Here is a 16096-nt window from a genome sequence, read left to right on the forward strand (position 1 = left end):
TTTCTGCAGTAGACTGGGTGGGAGACAATGTGAAGGAACTGGAGGCACTGTCAGCAGCAAACCAATCTACTATCGCCTCCACTTGTTCTGGCCTCATCACTTCTAGGGGCGTATGATGCCCTACCAAATACTGATGCAGGTTCTGTCGCCTACTCACACTTGAGGAAGGTGTTTCACTTGTGCGTGTAGCTGGCACAGATCGACCACGTCCTCTCCTTGCAACAGGAGCTCTAGCAGCAGCACCACCACGACCCAGGCCACGGCCCCTATTTGACGCTCTCCTCATATTTCTGAAATTTAAGATCTTGCCCTAGAAAGGTCTTTATTGAATAGCGGAACAAAAGAACAACAGTATCGCACGGGTGTATCTCACAGTCAAATATGCAAACTATGCCGCAATTTAATGTTTTTTACACCAAAAGGGTGTGTATTGAATAGCGGAATAGGATAAAAAACTGTGTATCTCACACGTACAAACACAGACTAGGCCCGATTAAATTTTTTCCTACCCTAAAGGGAGGATGAGGAAGAGGAGTATGGAATGGAGTATGTTTTTCACACGTACAGAAGCACACTAGGCCCCAATTACTATTGTTTGTACACCTAAAAGGATGGATGAGGAGGAGGAGGAGGAGGAGTATAGAACAGGCAGCACCCTCAAAGCTTCAGAAGTATGAGATGAACCCCAAAAACTTGGAAAGGTGGATCTCACACGTACCGACACAGACTATTCCGCAATTTAATTGAGCCCCAAAGGTTTTTATAGAATAGCGGAATAGGAAATATGATCAAAAAAAAGTGTATGTTTTTCACACGTACAGAAGCACACTAGGCCCCAATTACTATTGTTTGTACACCTAAAAGGATGGATGAGGAGGAGGAGGAGGAGGAGTATAGAACAGGCAGCACCCTCAAAGCTTCAGAAGTATGAGATTGTATTCACTGTACCCCACAAAGATTGTGTTCACTGTACCCCACAAAGGTTTTGTTCACTGCACCCCACAAAGATTGTGTTCACTGCACTCCAAAAGGATTGTCTTCACTGCACCCCACAAAGATTGTGTTCACTGTACCCCACAAAGGTTTTGTTCACTGCACCCCACAAAGATTGTGTTCACTGTACCCCACAAAGGTTTTGTTCACTGCACCCCACAAAGATTGTGTTCACTGTACCCCTAAAAGATTTTGTTCACTGCACCCCACAAGGATTGTCTTCACTGCACCCCACAAGGATTGTCTTCACTGCACCCCACAAAGATTGTGTTCACTGTACCCCACAAAGGTTTTTGTTCACTGCACCCCACAAAGATTGTGTTCACTGTACCCCACAAAGGTTGTGTTCACTGCACCCCACAAAGGTTTTGTTCACTGCACCCCACAAAGGTTTTGTTCACTGTACCCCACAAAGGTTTTGTTCACTGCACCCCACAAAGATTGTGTTCACTGTACCCCACAAAGGTTTTGTTCACTGCACCCCACAAAGATTGTGTTCACTGTACCCCCCAAAGATTTTGTTCACTGCACCCCACAAGGATTGTCTTCACTGCACCCCACAAGGATTGTCTTCACTGCACCCCACAAAGATTGTGTTCACTGCACCCCACAAAGATTGTGTTCACTGTACCCCACAAAGATTTTGTTCACTGCACTCCAAAAGGATTGTCTTCACTGCACCCCACAAAGATTGTCTTCACTGTACCCCATAAAGGTTTTGTTCACTGCACCCCACAAAGATTGTGTTCACTGTACCCCACAAAGATTGTGTTCACTGTACCCCACAAAGGTTTTGTTCACTGCACCCCACAAGGATTGTCTTCACTGCACCCCACAAGGATTGTCTTCACTGCACCCCACAAAGATTGTGTTCACTGTACCCCACAAAGATTTTGTTCACTGCACCCCACAAAGATTGTGTTCACTGTACCCCACAAAGATTTTGTTCACTGCACTCCAAAAGGATTGTCTTCACTGCACCCCACAAAGATTGTGTTCACTGTACCCCACAAAGGTTTTGTTCACTGCACCCCACAAAGATTGTGTTCACTGTACCCCACAAAGGTTTTGTTCACTGCACCCCACAAAGATTGTGTTCACTGTACCCCACAAAGGTTGTGTTCACTGCACCCCACAAAGGTTTTGTTCACTGCACCCCACAAAGATTGTGTTCACTGCACCCCACAAAGATTGTGTTCACTGTACCCCACAAAGGTTTTGTTCACTGCACCCCACAAAGATTGTGTTCACTGTACCCCACAAAGATTGTGTTCACTGTACCCCACAAAGGTTTTGTTCACTGCACCCCACAAAGATTGTGTTCACTGTACCCCACAAAGGTTGTGTTCACTGCACCCCACAAAGGTTTTGTTCACTGCACCCCACAAAGATTGTGTTCACTGCACCCCACAAAGATTGTGTTCACTGTACCCCACAAAGGTTTTGTTCACTGCACCCCACAAAGATTGTGTTCACTGTACCCCACAAAGATTGTGTTCACTGCACTCCAAAAGGATTGTCTTCACTGCACCCCACAATGATTGTGTTCACTGTACCCCACAAAGGTTTTGTTCACTGCACCCCACAAAGATTGTGTTCACTGTACCCCACAAAGGTTTTGTTCACTGCACCCCACAAAGATTGTGTTCACTGTACCCCCCAAAGATTTTGTTCACTGCACCCCACAAGGATTGTCTTCACTGCACCCCACAAGGATTGTCTTCACTGCACCCCACAAAGATTGTGTTCACTGCACCCCACAAAGGTTTTGTTCACTGCACCCCACAAAGATTGTGTTCACTGTACCCCCCCAAAGATTTTGTTCACTGCACCCCACAAGGATTGTCTTCTCTGCACCCCACAAAGATTGTGTTCACTGTACCCCCCAAAGATTGTGTTCACTGCACCCCACAAGGATTGTCTTCACTGCACCCCACAAGGATTGTCTTCACTGCACCCCACAAAGATTGTGTTCACTGCACCCCACAAAGGTTTTGTTCACTGCACCCCACAAAGATTGTGTTCACTGTACCCCCCAAAGATTTTGTTCACTGCACTCCAAAAGGATTGTGTTCACTGCACCCCAAAAAGATTGTGTTCACTGCAGCCCACACACAGAAAAATGGATGTGGATCACTGACACCTGCCTATCTCCTATCCCACACCACACAGCAATATCGATTGTAGTTTGTAGAACACAGTTTCCCTAAAATTCAGCAGACTCTGTCCCTAACAGGATTGAGAAGAGATCGTAGATCAGGAGAACTAAGTGCAGACCCCACCCCACACAGCAATATCGATTGTAGTTTGTAGAACACTCTGACCCTAAAATTCAGCAGCAGCCTCTCCCTAACAGGATTGAGAAGAGATCGTAGATCAGGATTGAGTGCAGACCCCACCCCCCACACAGCAATATCGATTGTAGTTTGCAGAAGACACTGACCCTATAATTCAGCAGACTCTATCCCTAAAATGCCTACAACTCGCCCTGCCTAAACACTCCGACCTGTCCCTCAATTCTATCCGGACACAAATGGTTTTTTCCTGCCTATCTTTCCCTAATCAGCAGCCAGCACGTTGATGTGTGCTCTGTCCCTGATCTAAGCAGCATAATGACGCCGCTGCGGCTGCCTCGAACTTATAAAGACTTGGTCACATGCTTCAGACGGCCAATCACAGCTACTGAGACATTTGCAGGCATGGCTGGGATAGCTTAAGGCACACCAGTTAAACGATTGTTGATTGGCTGTTGAAAGCCCGCCATGAAAAGAGCGCCAAAGCATGCAAAACCCGGAAATAAAACGACCGAACACGGATTTTTACCCGAATATACAGTAAAGTGTCCGTGTTCGGGTAACAAAAATCCAATTATTCGGTACGAACACGAATAATACAGTCCGTGTTCGCTCAACACTATTGGAAACTTTTTCTGGCTCTTGGTGAGCTTTGTTCATTCATAGTTGGAGGATTTCTAAAGAAGTCCTTCGAGTCCCTATGCTGTAATGTTCCTTGCTTGAACAACATGCTGTTTTGGGCGTTTATGCTTCTGTGATAGCAGCTACTTGCTTTGGTGAGTTTGCATTTCACTTGTTGGTGGTGGGAAATGGCTGGAGCACTCCTAAGAAGAATTGAATTATCAACACTGGTGTTATTGCTGTACAGTTGTCACTTTATTGTACTTTATACCTGGATTTTACGCGAAACAGCGTACCTGTACGTCGCTTTGCGGGAGCGATCGTGGGGGCGCGCTCGCACCCATTTGCCGGGGGGGAAGCTGATCTGCGGGGCCGGCGGCCGCGATTGCTACCGGGCACCTGCGATCGCTCCCCATGGAGAAAGAATGGTTGTAAGCACAGCAGACCGTTGTTCTGTCAGCAATCAACACAGAGCTCCTGTGTTCCTCCTATTTAGGAACACAGATCCCTGTGTTGATTCCATAAGCCCATCCCCCCACAGTTAGAAAACACCCCCTAGGCATACATTTAACCCTCTTATCGCCCCTGGTGTTAATCCCTTCCCTGCCAGTGTCATTAGTACAGTAACAGTGCATATTTTTAGCACTGATTACTGTAGTAATGTCACTGGTCCCCCCAAAAGTGTCAAAAATGTCAGTTAGGAGTCCGATCTGTCCGCCGCAATGTCGCAGTCCCGCAAAAAATTGCTGATCGCCGCCATTACTAGTAAAAAAGCTAAAAATAAATAAAAATGACAAATCTTTCCCCCTAGTTTGTAGACTTGATAACTTTTGCGCAAACCAATCAAAATACGCTTATTGGGATTTTTTTTACCAAAAATTTGTAGCAGAATACAAATTGGCCTAAAATGATGAAAAAATGTGATTTTTAATTTTTTTTATTGGGAATGTCATATAGTAGAATGTGAAAAATATTGTTTTTTTTTTTTTTTTCCAGAATTGTTGCTTTTTTTTTGTTTATAGTTCAAAAAATAAAAAATCGCACAGGGGATCAAATACCACCAAAAGAAAGCTCTATTTGTGGGAAAAAAGGACATCAATTTTGTTTGGCTACAGCGTCGCACGACCGCGCCATTTTCAGTTAAATTAACGCAGTGCCTGCTTCTGAGTTGGCAGCTACTCGCTTTGGTGAGTTTGCATTTCGCTTTTTGGTGGTGGGAGATCACTGAAGCACTCCTTGGAAGAATTGCTTTGTCAACACTGGTATAACTGGGTAACCCCTGTCATATTTTTTTTTCCCCCAAATGTTTCCCATTGCAGAGATTTCCCTTCAGTTCCTGTCCCATAGCCAAACAGGAAGTGAGAGGAAATCTCTGCGAATTAAGGGAATTCTTAGGGGACCCCCAGGTGACTAGAATGAGTGTCCCTGTTGGAAGATTTCCCCTCTATTACTTTTCTGGGGACAACCTATCATTTGGGATTTTTCTTTCATTTTCAATGATGACAGTAAACAGGACAAATAGAGAGAGTGAATTTCCCTAAAGGGGGTGCAGACAGCAATAAAAACAAACAAGTATTCTAATCCCTCTCCATTCTATCCAAAACTAACAAAAAAGTTTTTCCTTAAGTTACATTTTACCTGTGTGCCTAACAAGTGTATGTGTGCTGCTTTTATTCACAGAACTTGGCTGTCTTTTTTCCTTGAGTTGATTTCAGGGAGAAGAAACAGCCAGATCTCTGTTCTATTTGTTTGTAAACACAGAACTCTGTGCTGTGATGGCCCACAGGCGATCAGCAGGTAAACAGCCAAAATCATTGGCTGAAACCTGCTGACAAACCTGCGCCGTGTCCAACCACAGCACAGATCAGCAGGGGGCGGCGCACACATAAAGTATATCACACCAGGCCCATACATTGCCATGCCTGGCTGTACCGCCCACTAGCAGAAAATGCAGGTTTTTTTTCTTGGAGAATAGGTGCAGGAACTCCCCCCTTCTGAGTCACCCCTTGTCTCCACCCACTACCCACCTCTGAGCACTGTCCTTTGGTTCCACCCCCTACCCACCTCTGAGCACTGTCCCTTGGTTCCACCCCTACCCACCTCTGAGCACTGTCCCTTGGTTCCACCCCCTACCCACCTCTGAGCACTGTCCCTTGGTTTCACCCCCTACCCACCTCTGAGCACTGTACCTTGGTTCCAACCCCTACCCACCTCTGAGCATGGTCCCTTGGTTCCACCCACTACCCACCTCTGAGCACTGTCCCTTCTTCCACCCACTACCCACCTCTGAGCACTGTCCCTTCTTCCACCCACTACCCATCTCTGAGCACTGTCCCTTGGTTCCACCCCCTACCCACCTCTGAGCACTGTCCCTTGGTTCCACCCACTACCCACCTCTGAGCACGGTCCCTTGGTTCCACCCACTACCCTCCTCTGAGCACTGTCCCTTCTTCCACCCACTACCCACCTCTGAGCACTGTCCCTTGGTTCCACCCCTACCCACCTCTGAGCACTGTCCCTTGGTTCCACCCCCTACCCATCTCTGAGCACGGTCCCTTGGTTCCACCCACTACCCATCTCTGAGCACTGTCCCTTCTTCCACCCACTACCCATCTCTGAGCACTGTCCCTTCTTCCACCCACTACCCATCTCTGAGCACTGTCCCTTGGTTCCACCCCCTACCCACCTCTGAACACGATCCCTTGGTTCCACCCACTACCCACCTCTATGCACTGTCCCTTGGTTCCACCCCCTACCCACCTCCCACACAAAACAAAATACCTCACCCAGCAACGAAAGGTCCACCCCAGCAACATTAGACCCCCTCCAGTACCAACAACGGCTCTCACATCAACCAGTATAAATGGATAAGCCAAAAATAGACCTCAACCTCAACAGGAGATTCCTACCAACAACATAAGACCCCCCCAGCAACAAAAGATCCACCAGCAGCAACAATAGACCCTCACACAATACCAGATCCCTACCAGTGACAATAGATCCCCAAGCAGCCAGCATCAAGAGACCCTCCAAGACACCCCACACCCCTTGCTATTACATATATTCAGTGCTGGAGGTGCCGGAAATGCGTTCCACCGCGTTAGTGCTGAAAAAAAGCCCTGAGTAAATGTATTGTTAGTGAACAGCAAGTGGTTAAACTATTCTGCAATGGCCTTCTATGGGCCCTGATCCAAATCCATTGAACATCTGTGGAGAGAGCTTAACCATGCAGACTGGAGAAACCTTCAAACCTGAGACAGCCGTGGCAGGTTGCTCAAGAAGTGTGGGCCAATCTACTCTATTGGCAGGTACCAAACTCCCACTGAGAGCTACAGAAATTAGGTAAAGGCCCCCATCATTTTTGTCCATGACATTTTCCTTTGTTTCTATTTTGCCCAAAAATGTGTTAAATCAAAATATAAAAGTCAAGTCTGATTTTTATTAAGTATAGAATAAACACAGTACCTGGGAAATTTGACAGGATATGGGACCTATGGCTTACTCCTCCTGGCATGGCCACTCATGGTTCGATGACTGTCTCGCTGAGTTAACATAGATTTGGAAGGGGACTCATTTTCTGCCTGGGGGATGTGAAATCTAGTTTTGCAAACCAGTTGGAACCTTTATTGGAACAATCATAGACAAGTGTTGACAGGTGGTGTTGAGGGCTGGACCCCAGGGTGCCACTAACCGGTTCTTGCATTCCCTTGGTTGTATCACTGCAACATAGAGTATATCTCAATCTAGCATAATATCCCATAATTCTGTGGAAATAGGATACACTGTTACATTGTTTGACATGTCACTCTAACACCTAAAATATTTGGAAGCATGTAATGTTGGATGATGCACCTTTAGGTAAAGGTTGATTTAAGAAACACATGGAACAATAATGAATGCCGATTATGTTTTAACATACAGTATATCAGAGAAAATTGTGGGCTCTTATTTTTTGGTGGAAGGGTGCCAACAAATTCAGCCTTGGCTGTAGGTGTCTTATCTGCACATATTTTCATGTAATCTACTTTAGATGCTTTTCTTGACCAACCTATGGCAATTTTCTTTGCTTTCATTGAAATAAAACATAATTGGCATCACAAATAAAACACAAATGAGCAGAAGGCTTAAGAAAAGCTAATAAAACTTGGGCAGCTGCTTGTGGTTCGCATGCCACCTAGGATCCCAAGTAGGGATCGACCGATTATCGGCAAAGCTGATATATCGAGGGGCGTATGCACTTTCCCTGATATATCAGAATCAGCCCCAGAGGTTACCAATATTGCCGATATTTCGGAAAGTGCTGTACCGGGGTGATGCCTGCAGCTAGAGACATCACCCTGGTACCGGCGTCCATAGCCGATGGTCGGCTGTCTTGTAATGACAACCGATGGGGCTGAGAAGCCGCTCGGCTGTCATTACAAGGATCAGGAGGGGATGTCCCCACCCCCCTCATGACGCCTTCCGTGGCTCGCCCGGGTCTCCCGTCCCACCGGGAGACCCGGGCAACCAGCCTGCATGAGGGTTGATCTGCACTTTCCCCGATATATCAGAATCGGCCACCAAGGTGTACCAGAGTGATACCTGCAGCTAGAGGCATCACCCTGGTACCGGCATCCATAGCCGACGGTCGGCTGTCTTGTAATGACAACCGATGCGGCTGAGAAGCCGCTTGGCTGTCATTACAAGAATCGGGAAGGGAAGTCCCCCCTCCTGCCGCCTTCTGTGGCTCGCCCGGGTCTCCCGTCCCAACGGGAGACCCGGGCAACCAGCCTGCACGGACGCCGAAGACCCGATCAAAGCCGCATTCACTTCCGGGTACTCTGCGCCAAATTAAAAAAAATGACAGCACTCAAAACAGCCAAACTTGGCGTTTTGAATGCTTTTAAGTGCAGAGGAGGGGTTTGGGGTCTTTTAGACCCCCAGATCCCTCCACAAGAGTACCTGTCAAGAAAGAAGAAAAAATGTTTTAAATGTACGAAAATATCGGCTAATATTGGCCGATACCGATATGCGATGACCAAAATATCGGTATCGGCAATAAAAAAATGATATCAGTCGATAACTAATCCCAAGGCATTTTGGCTTTGTATCTTACAAAAGACACCACCTGCAGTATGCGTTCCCATGTTACAGGCAAAAATTAGAAAATAAACCACTCTAATATGTAAACGCAATAAACAATTCCCTTAAAGCAGCAACTTTCCTGCGGGATATGCACAGTTCACATCCTATAACGTATGTTAAGGTGCGCCAGTAATGATAAGTGTCCATGTTTGATGGAATGTTGTCAGAATTAGATCCACAAGTGATGAAAAAGATCCTTTTCACTGACACCAAAGATGGCGCATTGGCTTTTCCCACTAAAGTCGGGACCTTTCCTACTCTTGAAAGCCACAGTCCGGCCCCCTAAAAGTCTGAAGAACAGTAAACTTACCCTTTGATAAGAACGTTTGGAGACCCCTGATCTATAACATGGGAACCTTATAACGTATGTTAAGTTGCGCTAGTAATGATAAGTGTCCATATTTGATGGAATGTTGTCAGAATTAGATCCACTAGTGATGAAAAAGGTCTTTTTCACTGACACCAAAGATGGCGCATTGGCTTTTCCCACTAAAGTCGGGACCTTTCCTACTCTTGAAAGCCACAGTGCGGCCACCTAAAAGTCTGAGGGACAGTAAACTTACCCTTTGATTAGAAAGTTTGGAGACCCCTGATCTAGAACATGGGAACCTTATAACGTATTTTAAGTTGCGCTAGTAAAAATAAGTGTCCATATTTGATCGAATGTTGTCAGAATTAGATCCACAAGTGATGAAAAATAACTTTTTCACTGACACCAAAGATGGCGCATTGGCTTTTCCCACTAAAGTCTGGACCTTTCCTATTCTGGAAAGCCACAATCCGGCCCCCTAAAAGTCTGAAGGACAGTAAACCTACCCTTTGATTAGAAAGTTTGGAGACCCCTGATCTATAACATGGGAACCTTATAACGTATGTTAAGTTGCGCTAGTAATGATAAGTGTCCATATTTAATGGAATGTTGTCAGAATTAGATCCACAAGTGATGAAAAAGATCCTTGAAAGGTAAACTACCGCTCTCCGCCACCTTGTAAAGAGAACTTTAGTAACACAACCACCAAATGCTCGCTTACCAACTCATATTGACCTCGTATTATGGGAGGTCAATGGCACTTTTTTCTTAATACCCAGCCGGGCCTTTATATGGTCCAGGGTGAGGCTTGGTGCAGGCAATTACAACACCCAATTGTTGTCACCTGGATATGGAAATAGAGTCTTTCTCCCTGTATTGTCTCCAAGCAGATCAACTTGGAACCTACAGGACTTTTTCTTTTAATTTTGTCAGACAAACAGTACATTAGGGTGAGCAAAGTAAAGGTAAACAGTTGGGGAGACCGCAGGCCTTTCTTCTTGAAGGATAGTACAGTGTGCATTCTAGAATGTATATATTACTTTCCACGAATAAATTATACATAACAATTTAGAGAGGAAGGGGGAGATCGCTGTGTGAAGTCGCAGAAGGATCCTGGACAGTATAAAGACCCCGGCTGGGTATTAAGCCAAAAGTGTCTTTGACCTCCCATAACACCAGGTCAGTAGAAGTTGGTAAGTGAGCATTCTTGCCTTTGGTGGTGGCGGTGTTACCAAAGTTCACTTTTCAGATCCAGGTCCTGGCAGTGATATACTGGTCACCACTGTAAGGGCTGCATTTTTCCCCACTGACCCCCAATGAATTGGTTTTATAGGAGTTTTTATAGGCTCCCATAAGGTTGAGAAAGGTTGGTCTACAGCAGGGGTCTTCAAACTATGGCCCTCCAGTTGTTCAGGAAGTACAATTCCCATCATGCCTAGTCATGTCTAGGCATGTCAGAGTTTTACAATGCCTCATGGGATGTGTAGTTCCACAACAACTGGAGGGCCGTAGTTTGAGGATCCCTGGTCTACAGCTTCTCCTGATGTTGCTCCCATAATGTGCACCAGGCTTTCTGCAAGCTACTGATCTGCCATGAGATGTCTGAAAGAGAAGCCCAATCTTCTACCACTGTTAATGAGCATTCATTATGGGCATAGGCGTGCGCACAGGGTGTGCCAGGTGTGCCCGGGCACACCCTAATCACCCCATGTGCATTAGCATTATTGCTCTGTGTGCCAATAGGAAGATGGGAAAGATCTCCCGCTTACCAACTGTGCCATAAGAGAAGTGTTTGCATACTTCTCTTTCACTGTGTCGGCATGGAGATCTATGTGCCGAGGTCATATATATATGTAGACACACACTCACGCATGTTTGAGCTTTAGGGTGCACACCCTAATGCAATAGGCTGCGCACACCTATGATTATGGGAGCAGTGGGGGGGGTTGCCTTTCTTGCATATTTTTGCCAATTACTGGCATACACATTCTAAGAACATGAATTCCTCTTAAAAATGAACATATTCTCACGTGTGATGGGAAAGAGAACATTACGACCAACTCTTTAATATTCCCACTTCTACATTTCTGGTTTTCAATGCTTAGGCACTCTTTTACTTGTGTACTGTATGGAGCTCTTTGTGTTTTTACTTTTAATGCCGCTCAGAATATGTTTCGACTGGTATAACTGTAGAGGTGACTAACGTACTTGTATCCTTTAGGTATTAAATACAATGTGACAATTGATGAGCGTAGATACACCCCCCGTGCTGTGATTGATGACATTGGAGGAGATAAACACTTCATTGAAACCATCAGAGCCACAAGTGGGCATAATCAGTGCCAGCAGCTAAATTTCCACGTTCTGGTGGGTATCTTTTTTTATTTATTTAACTGGCATTAGTCACCATTTTTTATTACAATACATTAACACAGCTGTCTGGAGATATCATAGCTAAGGCAGTTGTCCTAGTTTACTGGAAGACCTATTTAGTGGACCTCTCCTATACTTGGGATAGGTTTCAGGTCTGTAGACACCTCAGTTTGTAGGTCCAAGTTCTATAAAGGGTTTCTGCATCTGTTTTATGTCTCATTAATCCTTTCTGTTGATATTATGGCAAAATGTATGGAATCACCAATTTTGGAAAACGTTCATTCAATTGTTTAATTGTGTAGAAAAAAAACTAACCTAGACTAACTAGACCTGCCTCAAAACTATTTTCATTGATCATTCAAACCTTCTGGCTTTAACCAGTTCCATACCACACAAATTCCAGCATTCCTCTCCTGTATGTAAAAATCATATTTTTTTTGCTTGAAAATTACTCAGAACCCCCAAACATTATTCAATTTTTTTATCAGAGACCCTAGAGAATAAAATGGCGGTCAATGCAATTTTTTATGTCACGTGGTATTTTTTGAAAAAAAAAAAAACACTTTCAGGAATAAGAAAAAAAAAAGTGCGGTATGAAAGTGGTTAGAAAGACTTAAATAAAAAAGAAAAAAAAAAAGAAAGAAGTAGTCAATTGCAACTGTTTTTTTCCAGATCCAACAGAGGAAAAAAAATATGAAATCACTAAATTCTGAGGAAAATGTTATGAAATCACCAAGTATTTTGCAGTTCTAAAACAAACATCTGAGTCAGATTGCATCTGCTAATTATGTGTAAAGATTCCACGCTATGGTATACGTAACAGGCTGCAGCCTACTTCATATAATATCCCAATAAAAGGATATATAAGCATGAATAGGAAAAAAGGGAGGTATATGTGGCGCTGCCTGATAAGAAATGTGAGCCAGTAGGAAAAATTTGTGAATCTGACAAGTATCAATCATCCCAAAAAATATGTATATAAATACAAAATGCGAAAGTGCAGCAAAAAGTGTGTAAATATAAATATATATATATACAGTGCCTTGCGAAAGTATTCGGCCCCCTTGAACTTTGCGACCCTTTGTCACATTTCAGGCTTCAAACATAAAGATATAAAACTGTAATTTTTTGTGAAGAATCAACAACAAGTGGGACACAATCATGAAGTGGAACGAAATTTATTGGATATTTCAAACTTTTTTAACAAATAAAAAACTGAAAAATTGGGTGTGCAAAATTATTCAGCCCCTTTACTTTCAGTGCAGCAAACTCTCTCCAGAAGTTCAGTGAGGATCTCTGAATGATCCAATGTTGACCTAAATGACTAATGATGATAAATAGAATCCACCTGTGTGTAATCAAGTCTCCGTATAAATGCACCTGCACTGTGATAGTCTCAGAGGTCCGTTTAAAGCGCAGAGAGCATCATGAAGAACAAGGAACACACCAGGCAGGTCCGAGATACTGTTGTGGAGAAGTTTAAAGCCGGATTTGGATACAAAAAGATTTCCCAAGCTTTAAACATCCCAAGGAGCTCTGTGCAAGCGATAATATTGCAATGGAAGGAGTATCAGACCACTGCAAATCAAAGAAGACCTGGCCGTCCCTCTAAACTTTCAGCTCATACAAGGAGAAGACTGATCAGAGATGCAGCCAAGAGGCCCATGATCACTCTGGATGAACTGCAGAGATCTACAGCTGAGGTGGGAGACTCTGTCCATAGGACAACAATCAGTCGTATACTGCACAAATCTGCCCTTTATGGAAGAGTGGCAAGAAGAAAGCCATTTCTTAAAGATATCCATAAAAAGTGTCGTTTAAAGTTTGCCACAAACCACCTGGGAGACACCAAACATGTGGAAGAAGGTGCTCTGCTCAGATGAAACCAAAATCAAACTTTTTGGCAACAATGCAAAACGTTATGTTTGGCGTAAAAGCAACACAGCTCATCAAAACTGATAGAGACATACCCCAAGCGACTTACAGCTGTAATCGCAGCAAAAGGTGGCGCTACAAAGTATTAACTTAAGGGGGCTGAATAATTTTGCACGCCCAATTTTTCAGTTTTTTGTTAAAAAAGTTTGAAATATCCAATAAATTTCATTCCACTTCATGATTGTGTCCCACTTGTTGATTTTTCACAAAAAAATTACAGTTTTATATCTTTGTTTGAAGCCTGAAATGTGGCAAAAGGTCGCAAAGTTCAAGGGGGCCGAATACTTTCGCAAGGCACTGTGTATGTGTATATATATATATATATATATATGTATATATATATATAAATATATACAGAAAAAACAGTACCAATGACGGTGCTATGGCTAAAGGGGTTAAATTAAGCTAAATACCCAAAAAGGAAAAAAACATTAGTAAATGACAAAGTGCAAAAAATATGTAAAAATCCAAACAGGTAAGTCCATAAAGAAATTAGTAATGCATAATCAAAAGCCAAATGGCTAATCAATCTTCAATGGTGATTTGTGACTGTGAATACACGCCTGGTCTCCCTCTCTCCCAGGACCGCACTCACCAGAGAGATGAACCCCCTACAGGGGTAACGAGCATCAATCACAGTTAAAATAGCTCTTGTATATATGCCCAGCATTGGAGACCTTTAGTATATAGAGCACGAATGCCAGTGTACTTGGAAGTCTGCCAGTTGTCCTATTTTCATATTTATCAACAGATTGACCTGTAAAGGCTCGTACACACTATAGGAAAATCGGGCGAACATTTTCGTCTAAAGAAGTTTCGTACGATTTTCGTATAGTGTGTACAAAACTTTCTGCAGATTATTCAGAATTTTCGTAAATTGTCGAAGGGACAAACTTCAAAATTTTTCTCGTACGGGAAAAAACAAACGATTTTTGTTTAATGTGTACCGTTTTCGTATGATTTTTGTACAAGAAAAATCAGAAAAGAAAGACTGCGCATGATCAGAAACAATAAACAACAAAAAAAGCCTTTGTCGTATGAGAATTTTCGTACAAATTTTCTTAAGAAAATTATTTTATCGCTTCCGATTTGCAGTGAAACAACGAGGAAAATGGGACAATCGGTCGCCCGATTTTCTTATAGTGTGTACCCCACTTTAGTGTCTGCCCTCCCATAGGGCCATCTTACTGGGGGCCCCACCTGCCCTGCGACCCAGCCAAGCATTAGTCCCGATTGCCGTGTGCATCCCTCCACCGAACTTAGCAGGTGGCAAGCGCCTGTCAGCCCTGTGCACCTGTCAACCCTGCTTGGGCCGCAGAGGAGGAGCCCACAACTGCAGGAATGCCTGTCTGCCTCCACAGGAACAGGCACACACAGGACAGCCGAGTCTGACTCCCGTCCATGTGTGTATTCACCGGAACCAGCCGCAAAACTTGGAAGCTGTCATTAGCCTGGCACTGCTGTACCATTAAATATCACCTTATCGATAATTTGCATTTTTATTCTCGTAGGTGATTGTGTAGGCGGGGCCCCAGTGCACTGCATTGCTTGGGGCCCTCTAATGCTCTTAAGATGGCACTGCCCTCCCACACTCTGTAACTGAAGAGGATGCTCCCTTGGTGCAGTAACAAAGGATGGAGCTGATTTGCCTCCTATATCCTAAATGCTGGTAAGCTCTTCATTCAGGGTAAAAGACGCCTCTGTCTTTCCTTGGTTTTTGACAATCCTAAACTTTCCCACTTCACCCCTTCCTGTTGCCTTCGCCCACTGCTGTGCCAAGTACTTTGGAAGCTTCACCAGCCACACGCCTGTGTTCTGCGCATTATCTCCATCTAAACTATGGATTCATATATCTTTAAATGTTCTTAAATCACAGATCTAGTACATTTCAAGATACAATAACTATTTTTTGGATGTGCACATCCATATAAGTCTATGGTATAACCTAATCGTCAGGAGGCAGGGGACAAGGATGATCTGATGTCACTCAATGCACAGCATAGAGCTGAGTGTAATCTGAGACCTGAGTTGAAGAAATAGACACACACCCTTCTACCTAGTCCAATAGGGAAGCATGCACAGCTTAGGCTGTCAATCAAAGGCTGTGAGCTGGACCTCCTCCTCCTCCTGGCAGTGGTGTATTTTGGTTTTGTGCTGCCCTAGGCAAGACTAAAATTGCCCCCCCCCCCTTATAAATTTGTCCCACCCCTTCCTATTTAAGATGCACCCCTTCATCTGTTATTATTATTGAAGCCCCCAGTTCTCCTTGCAGGCAGGCAGACTGGTGGACAGCCCCCTGACCCCCCATGTATTATTCACTGCCTCCCCATCACCCCATGTATTATATATACACTGACCCCCCCATATATTATATATACACTGACCCCTATGTGTTATATACACTGACCCCCCCATCACCCCATGTATTATATATACACTGAATCCC

General features: G+C 44.2%; 1 protein-coding gene across 2 annotated transcripts in view; it reads left to right on the forward strand.

Moving 5' to 3' along the window:
- The window catches only part of ITGA11 (integrin subunit alpha 11), a 315267-nt gene that overhangs the window by 211488 nt on the left and 87683 nt on the right, over positions 1-16096 (forward strand). For both annotated transcript variants that reach the window (XM_082253001.1, XM_082253002.1), the window contains one exon: positions 11564-11709. In XM_082253001.1, the coding sequence (XP_082109127.1) occupies positions 11564-11709 (146 nt within the window). The remainder of the gene's footprint in view (positions 1-11563; positions 11710-16096) is intronic.

This window comes from Pelophylax lessonae (assembly GCF_965119305.1).
Source record: "Pelophylax lessonae genome assembly, chromosome: 4".
Taxonomy (NCBI): Eukaryota; Metazoa; Chordata; class Amphibia; order Anura; family Ranidae; genus Pelophylax; species Pelophylax lessonae.